At 42.3% G+C, this 13,499-nt stretch overlaps 1 protein-coding gene across 7 annotated transcripts in view; it reads left to right on the forward strand.

Moving 5' to 3' along the window:
- The window catches only part of SPG11 (SPG11 vesicle trafficking associated, spatacsin), a 77,649-nt gene that overhangs the window by 60,076 nt on the left and 4,074 nt on the right, over positions 1-13,499 (forward strand). For 2 of the 7 annotated variants that reach the window (XM_070581695.1, XM_070581706.1), the window contains 5 exons: positions 8,428-8,567; positions 9,493-9,691; positions 10,108-10,245; positions 12,065-12,198; positions 12,925-13,032. In XM_070581695.1, the coding sequence (XP_070437796.1) occupies positions 8,428-8,567; positions 9,493-9,691; positions 10,108-10,245; positions 12,065-12,198; positions 12,925-13,032 (719 nt within the window). The remainder of the gene's footprint in view (positions 1-8,427; positions 8,568-9,492; positions 9,692-10,107; positions 10,246-12,064; positions 12,199-12,924; positions 13,033-13,499) is intronic. The other 5 variants (XR_011528851.1, XR_011528853.1, XR_011528854.1 and 2 more) reach the window with 5 other exon arrangements.

Below are 13,499 nucleotides of genomic sequence, written 5' to 3' on the forward strand. Positions count from 1 at the left end.
AATGGACATCCTTGCCTTTTTACTCATCTTAGGGAAAAAGAATTCAGTCTTTTGTCATTAAGTATGGTATTTGCTGTAGGTTTATTTGAAGATACACTTTGTCACATTGAGGAAGTTCCCTTCTATTCCTAGTTTGTTGAAAGTTTTATGGTGAATTGATGTTGAATTTTGTCATGTTTTTCTCTGTCCATTGATATGATCATGCGTTTTTTCTCTTGTTTAGACTATTAACATAGTGGATTACATTAATTGATTTTTTTAAATGTCGAATCAGTTTTGCATTCCCAGGATAAACTCCACTTGGTCATGGTGCATTATTCTTTTTGATATATCACTGGAATCGATTTACTATTTTGAGAATTTTTAGATTTATGTTCACGAGGAATTGTTCTGTATTTTTTCTTTTTTGTATCGTCTTTCTCTGGTTTTTGTATCAGGGTAATGCTGGTTTCATGGGTGGAAAGTACTCCTTCTTCCGTCTTCTGGAAAATGTTGTGTGGAATTGGTGTTATTTCTTCTTTAAATATTCAGTAAAATTTACCAGTGAAACTCTCTGAACCTGGAGATTTCTGTTCTGGAATATTTTTTTTTTTTTTTATTAATGTTATGATAGATTACAACCTTGTGAGATTTCAGTTGTACATTTTTGTTAGTCATGTTGTGGGTACACCACTTCCCCCTCTGTGCTCTCCCCCCACCCCCCCTTTTCCCTGGTAACCACCGATCAGATCTCCTTATCAATATACTAACTTCCACCTATGAGTGGAGTCATATAGAGTTCGTCTTTCTCTGACTGGCTTATTTCGCTTAACATAATACCCTCGAGGTCCATCCACGTTGTTGTGAATGGGCCAATTTTGTCTTTTTTTATGGCTGAGTAGTATTCCATTGTGTATATATACCACATCTTCTTTATCCAATCATCAGTTTCTGGGCATGTAGGCTGGTTCCACGTCTTGGCTATTGTAAATAATGCTGCGATGAACATAGGGGTGCAACGGACTCTTGAGATTTCTGAGATCAGGTTCTTAGGATAGATACCCAGTAATGGGATGGCTGGGTCATAGGGTATTTCTATTTTTAACTTTTTGAGAAATCTCCATACTGTTTTCCATAGTGGCTGTACCAGTTTGCATTCCCACCAACAGTGTATGAGGGTTCCTTTTTCTCCACAACCTCTCCAACATTTGTCACTCTTGGTTTTGGATGTTTTTGCCAATCTAACGGGTGTAAGGTGATATCTTAGTGTAGTTTTGATTTGCATTTCCCTGATGATTAGCAATGATGAACATCTTTTCATGTGTCTATTGGCCATATTCATATCTTCTTTTGAGAAATGTCTGTTCATGTCCTCTGCCCATTTTTTGATCGGGTTGTTTGTTTTTTTGTTGTTAAGCCGTGTGAGTTCTTTGTATATTATGGAGATTAACCCTTTGTCGGATAAGTGGCTTGTAAATATTTTTTCCCAATTAGTGAGCTGTTTTTTTGTTTCAATCCTGTTTTCCCTTGCCTTGAAGAAGCTCTTTAGTCTGATGAAGTCCCATTTGTTTATTCTTTCTATTGTTTCCCTCAACTGAGGAGATACAGTGTCCGAAAAGATTCTTTTGAAACTGATGTCAAAGAGTGTACTGCCTATATTCTCTTCCAAAAGACTTATTGTCTCAGGCCTAATCTTTAGGTCTTTGATCCATTTTGAGTTTATTTTGGTGTGTGGTGAAAAAGACTGGTCAATTTTCAATCTTTTGCATGTGGCTGTCCAGTTTTCCCAGCACCATTTGTTGAAGAGACTTTCTTTTCTCCATTGTAGGCCCTCTGCTCCTTTGTCGAAGATTAGCTGTCCATAGATGTGTGGTTTTATCTCTGGGCTTTCAATTCTGTTCCATTGATCTGTGGACCTGTTTTTGTACCAGTACCATGCTGTTTTGATCACTGTAGCTTTGTAGTATGTTTTGAAATCGGGGATTGTGATTCCGCCGGCTTTGTTTTTGCTCAGGATTGCTTTAGCAATTCGCGGTCTTTTGTTGCCCCATATGAATTTTAGGATTGTTTGTTCAATTTCTGTGAAGAATGTTCTTGGGATTCTGATTGGGATAGCATTGAATCTGTATATTGCTTTTTAGGTAGTATGGACATTTTAACTATGTTTATTCTTCCAATCCATGTGCAAGGAATGTCTTTCCATCTCTTTATGTCATCGTCAATTTCTTTCAAGAAAGTCTTGTAGTTTTCATTGTATAGATCCTTCACTTCCTTGGTTAAGTTTATCCCAAGGTATTTTATTCTTTTCGTTGCGATTGTGAATGGGATTGAGTTCTTGAGTTCTTTTTCTGTTAGTTCATTGTTAGTGTATAGAAATGCTACTGATTTATGCACGTTAATTTTATACCCTGTTCTGGAATATTTTTAACACAGAATTTAATTTCTTTCATAGTTTTATGACTAATCAGGTTATCTTTTTCATCTTGGCTGAATTTTGCTAGCTTATGGTTTTTGAGGAAACTTTTTTTCCTGCCTCTTAGGTTATGTGAACATTTTTTAGTCTTCTATTTTAATTTGTTGTGACTTTGACTATATAGCTTTGCATAGTGTTTTAATTGGTTGCTTTAGATTACGTTGTATGTTCTTAACTTTCACAGTCTACTTAGAATCAACATTTTACCACCTCAAACAAGGTTATAATTTTTGCTTTCAACCGAAAAATATATTTTTAAAAACTGCAGAATAATTTGTTGTATTTACTCAGATATTCACAATTTTTGTTTCTCTTCATTCCTGATGTTCCAAGTTTCCTTCTAGTTATTTTGCCTTCTGACTAAAGGACGGACTTTAGTAATTCTTCTGGAGTTATCTGCTAGCAACAGAGTCTCTTAGTTTTTCTTCATGTGAGAATGTGTCTATTTCACCTTCATTTTTGAAGGATGATTTTTCCTGGATATAGAAAATTTGATACAAGCATACCTCAGCGATATTGCAGGTTCAGTTCCAGATGGCTGCAATAAAGCCAGTTACACGAATTTTTTGGTTTCTCAATGCATATAAAAGTTATGTTTACACTATACTGTAGTCTGTTAAGTGTGCAATAGCATTATGTCTAAAAAACAATGTACATATCTCAATTAAAAAATACTTTATTGCTAAAAAATGCTAACCATCATCTGAGCCTTCACCGAATTATAATGTTTTTGCTGGTGTGGGGTCTTGCCTCAATATTAATGACTGCTGACTTTTAGGTGATGCTTTCAGCAATTTCTTAAAATAAGATAACAATGGATTCACTGCATCAGTTGCCTCCTCCTTTCATGAATGATTTCTCAGTAGCATGCAGTGCTGTCTGTTAGCCTTTTACCCACAGTAGAACTTGTTTCAGAATTGGAGTCAGTCCTTTCAAACCCTCCTGCTGCTTTATCAACTAAGGTTATGTAATATTCTGAATCCTTTCTTGTCAACACTCTTCACAGTATCTTCACTAGGAGTAGATTGCAGCTCAAGAAACCACTTTGTTTTCTCATCCACAAGAAGCAACTCCTTGTCTGTTAAAGTTTTGTCATGAGATTGCAGCAATTCAGTCCCATCTTCAGACTCCACTTCTAATTCTAGTTCTCTTGCTATATCCACCACATCTGCAGTTACTTCCTCCACTGAAGTCTTGACTCTCTCGAAGTCATCCATGATGGTTGGAATCAACTTCTTCCAAACTCCTGTTAATGTTGATATTTTTGACCTCTTCTCGTGAATCACGAGTGTTCTTAATGGCATCTAGAATGGCAAATTCTTTCCAGAAGGTTTTCAGTTTACTTTGCTCAGATCCATCAGAGGAATCACTATCTATGGCAGGTACAGCCTTATGAAGTATATTTCTTTTTTTGTTTTAAAGCATGCATAATCATTCTGGATTTTTTTTAAGATTTTATTTTTCCTTTTTCTCCCCAAACCCCCTTGGTACATAGTTGTGTATTTTTGGTTGTGGGTCCTTCTATTTGTGGCATGTGGGATGCCACCTCAGCATGGCCTGACAAGTGGTGCCATGTCTGTGCCCAGGATCCAAACCGGTGAAACCCTGGGCCACCGAAGCAGAGCGTGCAAACTTAACCACTCAGCCACGGGGCCAGCCCCTGACGTATATTTCTTAAATAAGACTTGAAAGTCGAAAGTATTTCTTTTTTTTTGAAGATTGGCTGTGAGCTAACATCTGTTGCCAATCTTCCTCTTTTTTTCCCTCCCCAAAGCCCCCAGTACATAGTTGTATATTCTAGTTGTAGGTTCTTCTGGTTGTGCTATGTGGGAAGCCGCCTCAGCATAGCTTGATGAGCGGTACTAGGTCTGTGCCCAGGATCCAAACCAGCAAAGCCCAGGCTGCCGAAGCGGAGCACGCAAACTTAACTACTCTGCCATGGGGCCAGCCCCTGAAATTAATCCTTGATCCATGAGCTACAGAATGGATGACATGTTAGCAGGCATGAAAACGAGATTAGTCCAGTTGTGCATCGCTATCAGAGCTCTTGGGTGACCAGGTGCATTGTCCATGAGCAGTAATATTTTGAAAGGAATCTTTTTTTCTGAGCAGTAGATCTCAGCAGTAGGCTTAAAATATTTAGTAAACTATGTTGTCAACAGATATGCTCTCACCCAGGCTTTGCTGCTCCATTTATAGAGCACAGATAGAGTAGATTTAGCATAATTCTTAAGGGCTCTAGGATTTTCAGAACAGTAAATGAGCATTGGCTTCAACTTAAAGTCACCAGCTGCATTAGCCCCTAACAAGTCAGCCTGTCCTTTGGAGCTTTGAAGCCAGGCACTGACTTCTCTCTGGCTATAAAAGTCCTATATGGCATCTTATTCCAATATAAGGCTGTTTTGTCTTCGTTGAAAATTTGTTGTTTAGTGTAGCTGCCCTCATTAATGATCTCAGCTAGATCTTCTGGACAACTTGCTGCAGCTTCTATCAGCACTTGCTGCTTCACCTTGCTCTTTTATGTTATGGAGATGGCTTCTTTCCTTAAACCTCATGAACCAACCTCTGCGAGCTTCAGACTTTTCTTCTTCAGCTTACTCACCTCTCTCAGCCTTCAGAGAATTGAAGAGAGTTATTAGGGCCTTGCTCTGGACTAGATTTTTGCTTAAGGGAGTGTTGTGGCTGGTTTGATCTTCCATCCAGACCACTAAATTAACTTTCTCCATATCAGCAATAAGACTACTTCACTTTCTTATCATTTGTGTGTTCACGGGAGTAGCACTTTTAATTTCCTTCAAGAACTTTTCCTTTGCATTCATAACTTGGCTAATTGTTTGGTGCAAGAGGCTTAGCTTTTGGCCTGTCTCAGCATTTGACATGCTTTCTAGCTTTTTTACCCCCAAAGTAATCTCTATTTTTTATGCTTTTTTTTTTAGTGAAGAAGATAGGCCCTAAGCTAACACCTGTTGCCAATCTTCCTCTTTTTTTTTTTTCCCCTCTCCCCAAGGCCCCAGCACACAGTTGTATATCCTAGTTGTAAGTCATTCTAGTTATTCTACGTGGGATGCTGCCACAGCATGGCTTGATGAACAGGGTGTAGGTCTACACCCAGGATCCAAACTGGTGAACCCCAGGCCGCCAAAGCAGAGCATGCAAACTTAACCACTCCGCCATGGGGCTGGCCCTCTAGCTTTGTAAAGTGAGAAATGTGCGACTCTTTCTTTCACTTGAACACTTAGAGGTCATTGTAGAATTATTAACTGGCTTAATTTCAGTCTTGTTGTGTCTCAGGGAATAGGGAGGCCTGAGGAGAGGGAGACGGGGGAACTGCTGGTCTGTAGAGCAGTCAGAACACACACAACATTTTTCAGTTAAGTTCACCACCTTACATAGCATAGTCTGTGGCACCCCAAAACAATCACAATAGTGACCTCAAAGATCACTGATCACAAATATAATAATAATGAAAAACTTTGAAATATTGTGAGGGTTACCAAAATGTGACACAGAGACATGAAGTGAGCAAATGCTGTTGGAAAAATGTCACCCAGTAGACTCGCTCAACTTAGAGTTGCCACAAAGCAAAGTGCTGTGAACGTGGTACGCCTATATTTTCTTTCCCCACTTAAAAATGTTGTACCACTGCCCTTTGACCTCCATGGTATCTGATGAATAATCTGCAGTCATTTGAATCATTATTCTATGGATAATGCATTTTTCTCTGGTTGCTTTCAAGGTTTTTTTCTGTCTTCATTCTTCAGTAGTTTGATTATAATGTGACTGGGCATGTATTTCTTTGGGTTTTCCGTATTTGGTGTTCACTAAGCTTCTTGAACATGTCAGTTTATGTGTTTCACCAAATTTAGGTAGTTGTCAGACATTATTTTTTCCGCACCATACACTTAGTCTTCTCCTTCTGGGACTCCAATGACATGAATTTTAGAAGATTGTTATTGTCTCACAAGTCCCTGAGACTTTGTTCATTTTTTTCCCTAATATTTTCTCTTTGTTGTTCAGATTGGACAATTTCTGTTAATCTATCTTCAATTTCACTGACTCTTTTCTCTGGCATTTCCATTCTGCTAGAGAGTTTTTTTCATTTCTGTGATTTCAAAATTTCAGTTATTTTTCAGTTCTAAAATTTTCTTTTTTTTCTTCTTTATACCTTCTATTTGCTGAGAATTTCTGTTTTTCTGTTTATCTTAAGAACATCCATAATTGTTTCTTGGAACATTTGTATAATAGCTTTAAAGTCTATCAGATAATTCCAACATTTGTGTCATTTTAGTGCTGGATGTCATCTGTTGTCTTTTCTCATATGAGTTGAGATTTTCCTGCATTTTTTGTATGCTGAATAATTTTGGGTTGCATCCTAAACATTTTGAAAAATATGTTATGAGACTCTGGGTCTTGTTTAAATCCTGTGAAGAACGTCAGTATTGTTTTTAGCAGGCAGTTGACCTGGTTAGATTCAGGCTCCAAGTTCCAGCCCACTTTCTGGGGGTTCTGGCTCTAACATCAGATCAGTTTTCAAATCCTTTGTGGTACTCTGCAGATCTATCCTGTGTGTGCCATCCTGTGGTCAGTCTGCAACCTGGGTAGTGGCCTCTCTGTTAATTCAGTTCTCAGAGTCTTTGATGTGCTGGTTAGGATCAGATCCATACATGCAAAGCCAGGGGTGAGCCCTAGTGTTTGTAAACAACTTTGTCTTGCTTTCCTGAATCTCTCTCTCAAATACTTTCTGGTTCCCTGAGGTTTCGCTTTTCAGTCTTGTGGCCAAAAGGTGGAGGTTTAGTCACCCCGTTCTGTCACACATTTCCCTGACTATGCTGGCATCCAGGGCCAACTGGTAGGAGGATAATGCAAAAATGGACAGGTTCACTTTACCTTCTTGGGACCAGAGCACCTCTGATCTGAAAAGAATGTTCCCCTCTGAGTGTTGGCTCTTGCCAGTCTTCCAGCACAGCCGAGGGGGTGCGGAGGAGCTGGGATGAGAGAGGGAGGGGCATTAGGAGTTTCCTTTCCTCCTTGAGTCCGTCCTGGAAGGCTTCATCTGGAGCACTCTCTCTCTGTGAACCTTAGTCCCTGGTTCTGGGTTTCAGGAAGCATTCCATTCAGGCTGGAGGTTACTAGGGGGAAAAATGGTAATTCTGGTCATCTTCAGCCCCCCTGCTACTGTTTACTTTTGCGTCCTCACAGAGTGCTGCATGCACTGTGTCCGGGTTTTATATTGAGTTCAGTAGAAGAGACAGGGTCAAGTGAGCTGACTCCACCTGACCTAGAACTAGAACCCCAGAGGATCTTAAGCAGGGTAATAACTGGTCTGAATTGCTTTTTACTTTTTTGTCTTTAAAATATATTTTTTAATGCATAATATCTTAAATGTAAAAGTATTACATGCTTAGTGTAACAAATCACACAATACAGAAGTACATAAAGGAAAGTGAAAGTCATTTGCCCATTCAACACCATCCCCACCAAATTCCCCAGAATAACACCTGATTATGTGAAAGATTGACTTGGGGAAGATGAGAGGCTGGCAGCGGGAGACGGTAATCACCTCTTCGATGCAGGGTGGTGAAGGCTGGAACTAAGGCAGTGATTGGAGAAGTGTTTTGGAGATGCATCAGTCCAGACCTGACGACTTGTTTGATATGAGGGGAAACTGAGAGGGGTATGTGTGGAGGGGAGTCTAGCAGGCATCTTTGGTGATGATCTCTAGCGTTCATTAGGTGGTTTTGAGTCTTTTCTAGCCTGTGAGGCCTTTCAGGTATCCTGGGCTAGGATTTCCTGGAAGCAGGCAGTGAAGGAAGTTTAAGTGGGTGTGAGCCCAGTCAGAAGTGGTCCCAGACCCAAAGGGAGTCATGGGGGTGCAATGCCGGAAGCTGTGAGCAGAGAGGTAGAGTCATAGGGGGCTGGAGACAGGCCTTACCTTGTCAACTTAAAGCCCCCCTCAGACCTGTCTTTGCTCCCAGCTTCAAGTTTGGATAGTCAGTCGTTTGTGATGCTGCCCTCAAGTGATGAAGTGGTGACTAATCTGAAAACTCTGACTGGCAAATGCCTCCATGGGAAAAACTACTGCCGGCAGGTCCTCTGTCTGTATGAACTTGCCAAGGTATGTGCCCAAGGGCGGGCCCTCCATGGGAAGCTCCCTCTGAGAGGAAGGGAAGCAGGAAGTTGGAGGTAGATTTTGGATATTGCCAAGTCAGCCCTTCAGATGATAATCATGACCTGGGAGTAGAGCTCTTGTCAGGATGTTGGCCTATAAATCCATTCCTGGGGAGCAGTGGGGAGGACGCCATGCCAGGGGCCAGGGCCATTTGAGTCTTGGCTGCAGCTCCGCCAGCCAGAAGTTAGGGCAAGAGATTTCCCTTCTCTGGGCTCCTGGTTCTTGATCTATAAATGATTTGACCACAAGGGTCCCTTCTGGCCCTAAATCTTAGGTTTTGCTTCAGGATTGTTTGGAGCTTTCTATGGGGGGGTGGAGAGCCCAAAATAAGTTTTAAAATAAGACAAAATGGAATATGATGATTATAAAGACAGGAGTCAGAACAGCCAGGAATTGTTTGTAGCTTTGTGCTGATTGAAGGCAAAAAGCAGTAGACTCTAGGTGAAGTGGGTGAGCATGAGAGAAACAGAGCCGAGCAGGAAAGCCCTTTGCCTTGGGTAAGGCGCAGAGGCTTCTTTGGAAGTTGAGGGTTTTGCTGCTGCTGTGGGAATGATAAAGAAGAGGCTCTTGCCTTTTATTCAACTTTCTTATGTTTCATAACATTTGAAAAGCCCAGTGTTCAACAAGAGATAAGTCACCTGACGCGTTCTGAAGACAAGCCTTTCTCTTGCTTGGATTCAGCCCATTGGCAAAGCGATAGAAAGGGCTAGAAAACAGTGCTTCCTTCTTCTAAAGTTCCTGCTCAGGGTGAGGGATCTTTAAGCTCAGAAAATGATGGAGTCTGTCCACATCAGATTTCAGAAAGGGCTGTCTTTTGCTAGCTTTTTCCTGGCTCCTAACCATAGCTTTGACTGCTTTGCCCTCCTCTCAGGAGTTGGGTTGTTCTTACACAGATGTGGCTGCCCAGGATGGTGAGGCCATGCTCCGGACAATCTTGGCCTCTCAGCAGCCTGACCGGTGCAAGCGAGCCCAAGCCTTCATCAGCACCCAGGGCCTCGAGCCAGACACGGTGGCTGAACTTGTGGCCGAGGAGGTGACCAGAGAGCTGCTGACCCCATCAGAAAGAGCAGGTACCCTGCCCTCCAGCCTCGCCAGCCTTTCAGACCACATTCGCACGTTCCCAGCATTAAGGATTTGGATGTTATGCTCATACGCATCCTGCATGCTGCCCTTTTAAGTTGCCAGGTTGCACTTGTAAGAGGAGAACACATTGCATTTATTTTGTTGTTGTTGATTTTTGTTTGCTTATTGTTTTGTGATTGTTATTTAGAGTAGCTGTGCCTTTCTCTGAGCTCATGAACTGCTGTCCTGTAAGATGACCACTAGGCCAAGGTATTAGAGCTCGGCAAGAGGAGAGCTGCGCTGGGAGCTCCTGTAGCATTACCTCCTGGTGCCCGGGCCCGGCAGAGTGGGCCTCCTGGCTCTTATCCTTCTCACAGTTCTCTTGAGGTCACACCAGCACCTTTCTCCACTTCTGTCTGTACAGGACAGAAGCAGATGTTCACCCCAGCAGAGGAAAGCCAGACTTTTCTTCCACTGACCACTTTGTGTCCAGACCGCACATTGGTAGGCATGAAGTTGTTGGATAAGATTTCCTCCGTTCCCCATGGGGAGTTGTCTTGCAGTAAGTTCTTGGCCATTTTCTTATATGTTTTGGGCCCAAGCAGAGATTCAGGAAGTCTTCTGGAGTTAGTCTTTCCAAAACTCAATTTGGATCCTTGCCCCTGCTCTGGATCCCACCTCTCCTGCATGGTTTATAAATTCTTGGTAAAAGCCATAAGTTCACTGAAGAAAATTTAGAAAATATATATGGAAAAGCAGCCTAAAATTTTAAAAATCACACAGGTAACCTTTTAACATTTGGCATATTTATCTTATTTTACTCTTACATTACCCTGCAAAGTGGCTATTATTGTCCCCATTTTAGAAGGAGGAAAACCGAAGCTTAGAGAAGTTGATTAATTTCTAAGTGTTAAGTGGCAGAGCTGCTATGTGAGCCCAGTCTGTGGGGTTTCAAAGCTGCTCGCTTCCACAATGTCTAGCTCAGTGCAAGTGTCCAGTGGTACGTGTCCCTCTGATCTGTTTCTATGCAAGTCTACAGGTTTTTATTTTTCAAAAATGGCATTATATTGTGCTTACTGTTTATAATTACTTTATGGATATGCTTCCATTAACCTCTTTCCATGACATTGAATATTCTTCTATATCATTTTTAATGGTTACACAGTATTTCTCTTACATGTAATTAAAAATTTTATACCCTATTTTGGGACCTTTAGATTGCTTCCAATTTTCTGCCGTTTTTAAACTGTCAACAGATATCCTTATAGGCAAATCTACGTGCATATCCATGATTATTTCCCTATGATAAATTCCTGATTGAAGAGTATGCCCATTTTTAAAGCTTTTTATATATACATAGCCAACTTTTACACCAGAAAAAAAAAAAATTCACTTTTTACTCCCACTTATGCAGAGTGTGAGTGTGAGAGTATCATTTCCTGGAACCCATTCCACTTTGCAAATTTGATAGACCCAAAAACGGCATTTTACTGATGTTTAGTGAACAAATGGGAGATTTTAAAAGGTTGAACAGTTTTCTTTTAAAAATAGCCTTCTGTCTCTCTTCTTAGTCCAGTTCAACAATATTTACTGAGTACCAGCTGTGTGCTAGGTACTCTAAAAACCAGGGATGTGGGGAACAAGGGAAGCATTGGTCCCTGGAGCTCACAGGCTGGGGTGTAATTCACAGTAAGAGCCAGACTGATGGGGTCAAGAAAGGTTTTTGGAAGAAATGTCTGAAGCAAGGCCTGAAGGGTTAGTAGTCAAGGTCGCTCAGTAGTGAGTACATTTAGGGAGGGCCCCACAGGTACACAGGCCCAGAGGGCACAGCATGGATTAAGGCTGGGAACTCTGTCTTCAACATTGCAAATATTTTTCCCAATTTGTCTTCTAATTGTGCATACAGTGATTGTGTGCAATAGTTTTAAATTTGTATGAAGTCAAATCTTTCAGTAATCCGGAAAGATAGTACAAGTGCAGAGCATCAAGTGGCACTTGATTAGGCCCTAAGACTCTCCACTGAGATAGAGAGTTACCTTGGATTCATGTTGGCAGGTACTCCGCAGAACGTTTATCCATCTTCAGAAAGCAGGGGTTCCTTATTCTCATTTGTTGGGCATTTTAGAAATACGGTCACTACATGACTGTCTTTGAGGAGAGAGTTAATCCCTGGACTATGACTGAGAGAAGAATTTAGACATCGTCAGGGGGCCATCTCAGAGCTAGAGCTGGTGAGGTCAGGGATCTAAGAGCACTGGTGGGAAAGCCTTCTCCAGACAGGCCCCGTGTGTACCAGGCCCTTCACCCTCCTGCCAGATACAGAGCTAGACAGTGGGTGGCCAGGCTTCATAATCCTGTCTTACCAGTGCCCACCTGCACAGCCACAGAGCTGCTGATCCTGGCCCATCACTGCTTCACGCTGACATGCCACATGGAGGGCATCATCCGAGTCCTGCAGGCCGCCCGGCTGCTCACAGACAACCACTTGGCCCCCAATGAAGAGTACGGGCTGGTGGTAAGTAATCCCCTCATCTGCCGCCTTTCACCCTGAGGAGACCTTTGAGAGAGCAGAGAGGCTGGGGACCAGTTCAGATCTGATGTGGTTTTAGGGAATTTGCCCATCTGGATCCCACTGCATGCTTGGTAGCTGGCTGGACGGCTCAACCTCTGCGCCAGGTTATGATTTCTATCAGAATCAGCAAAGGCACAGAAATTGAGAGGATCCCTACCATGCTCAGGGCTGTTATACCCCTTTGCCGGGGCAGTTAGCTTTTCTAGAGGGCTAAAACAACTGTATTTCCCCCCCAAAACAAGGTTCAGACCTCTTATCTCTGAATTGAAGTGAGCTGAACACTCAAGCCTCCTGTGCCTCGCCAAATTCTCTAGGCTTGAAACTGACCCACGTGGCTGCGCCAGCCATTGCGCACTGAACTAAGGAGTGACGGGAAGAGAAGAGTGCCTGCCCAGGAGGATGGCACGTCAGCACTTGATAGTCATGTTTAGGGACAACAGAGGAGAGAGCAGCCAGTGGTGTCCCAATGACTAGCTTTCTGAATCTTCCTCTGGGGTAAAGGGAAGGCAGGGAGGGAGACAGGGAGGAAGGGAGGGAGCTAAGCATGGCAACCTGCATTAGCCCTTCTCTCCCCTGGAGTCGGCATCTGAAAGGAACCAAACTGATGAGGGTAGTGGTCTGGCTCAGAGAACAAGTGATGCTGATGCAAGCTGCATTCTCTCTTTTTAGGTGCGTCTCCTCACTGGCATTGGAAGGTACAATGAGATGACATACATATTTGATTTGCTGCATAAAAAGCACTACTTTGAAGTGCTGATGAGGAAGAAATTAGATCCGGTAAGTGTATTGTGGGCTCCAGGATGACATGTACTACTGATATTCAGGAGTCTCAGACTGCCTCAGGAATAATCCCAATTAGGGTGGACCCCTGGGATATGGAGGGAGGGAATTAAGGACTGCCCTAGGACATATACTGTAACCGGTAGCTTAAGGTTACAGAGTTCAGATCAGATAGCCATTATCCTGACAGATGCTAAGCAATGAAGAAAATGAGTTTGTGCACCTCCACCTCAGCCTCTGTCACCTGCCTCTGCTTCTGAATGCCTGCTCTGGCAGGGGCAAACACCCTTCCTGAGAGCGGAAATGGACTGACCCACTTGGAAGGCTGTATCTGGGGGCTTTTAGAGTGGAGAGTTTTCAGGGGACCATGAAAAAGTGTGTTACTAAGAGCTATTAGAAAGTGAATGCCAAGGCCTGGGCCTGGAAAGCTGTGGAGCTATTTATGATGACTCACAGCACAGGAA

Source organism: Equus przewalskii, chromosome 1 (genome assembly GCF_037783145.1).
Source record: "Equus przewalskii isolate Varuska chromosome 1, EquPr2, whole genome shotgun sequence".
NCBI lineage: Eukaryota > Metazoa > Chordata > Mammalia > Perissodactyla > Equidae > Equus > Equus przewalskii.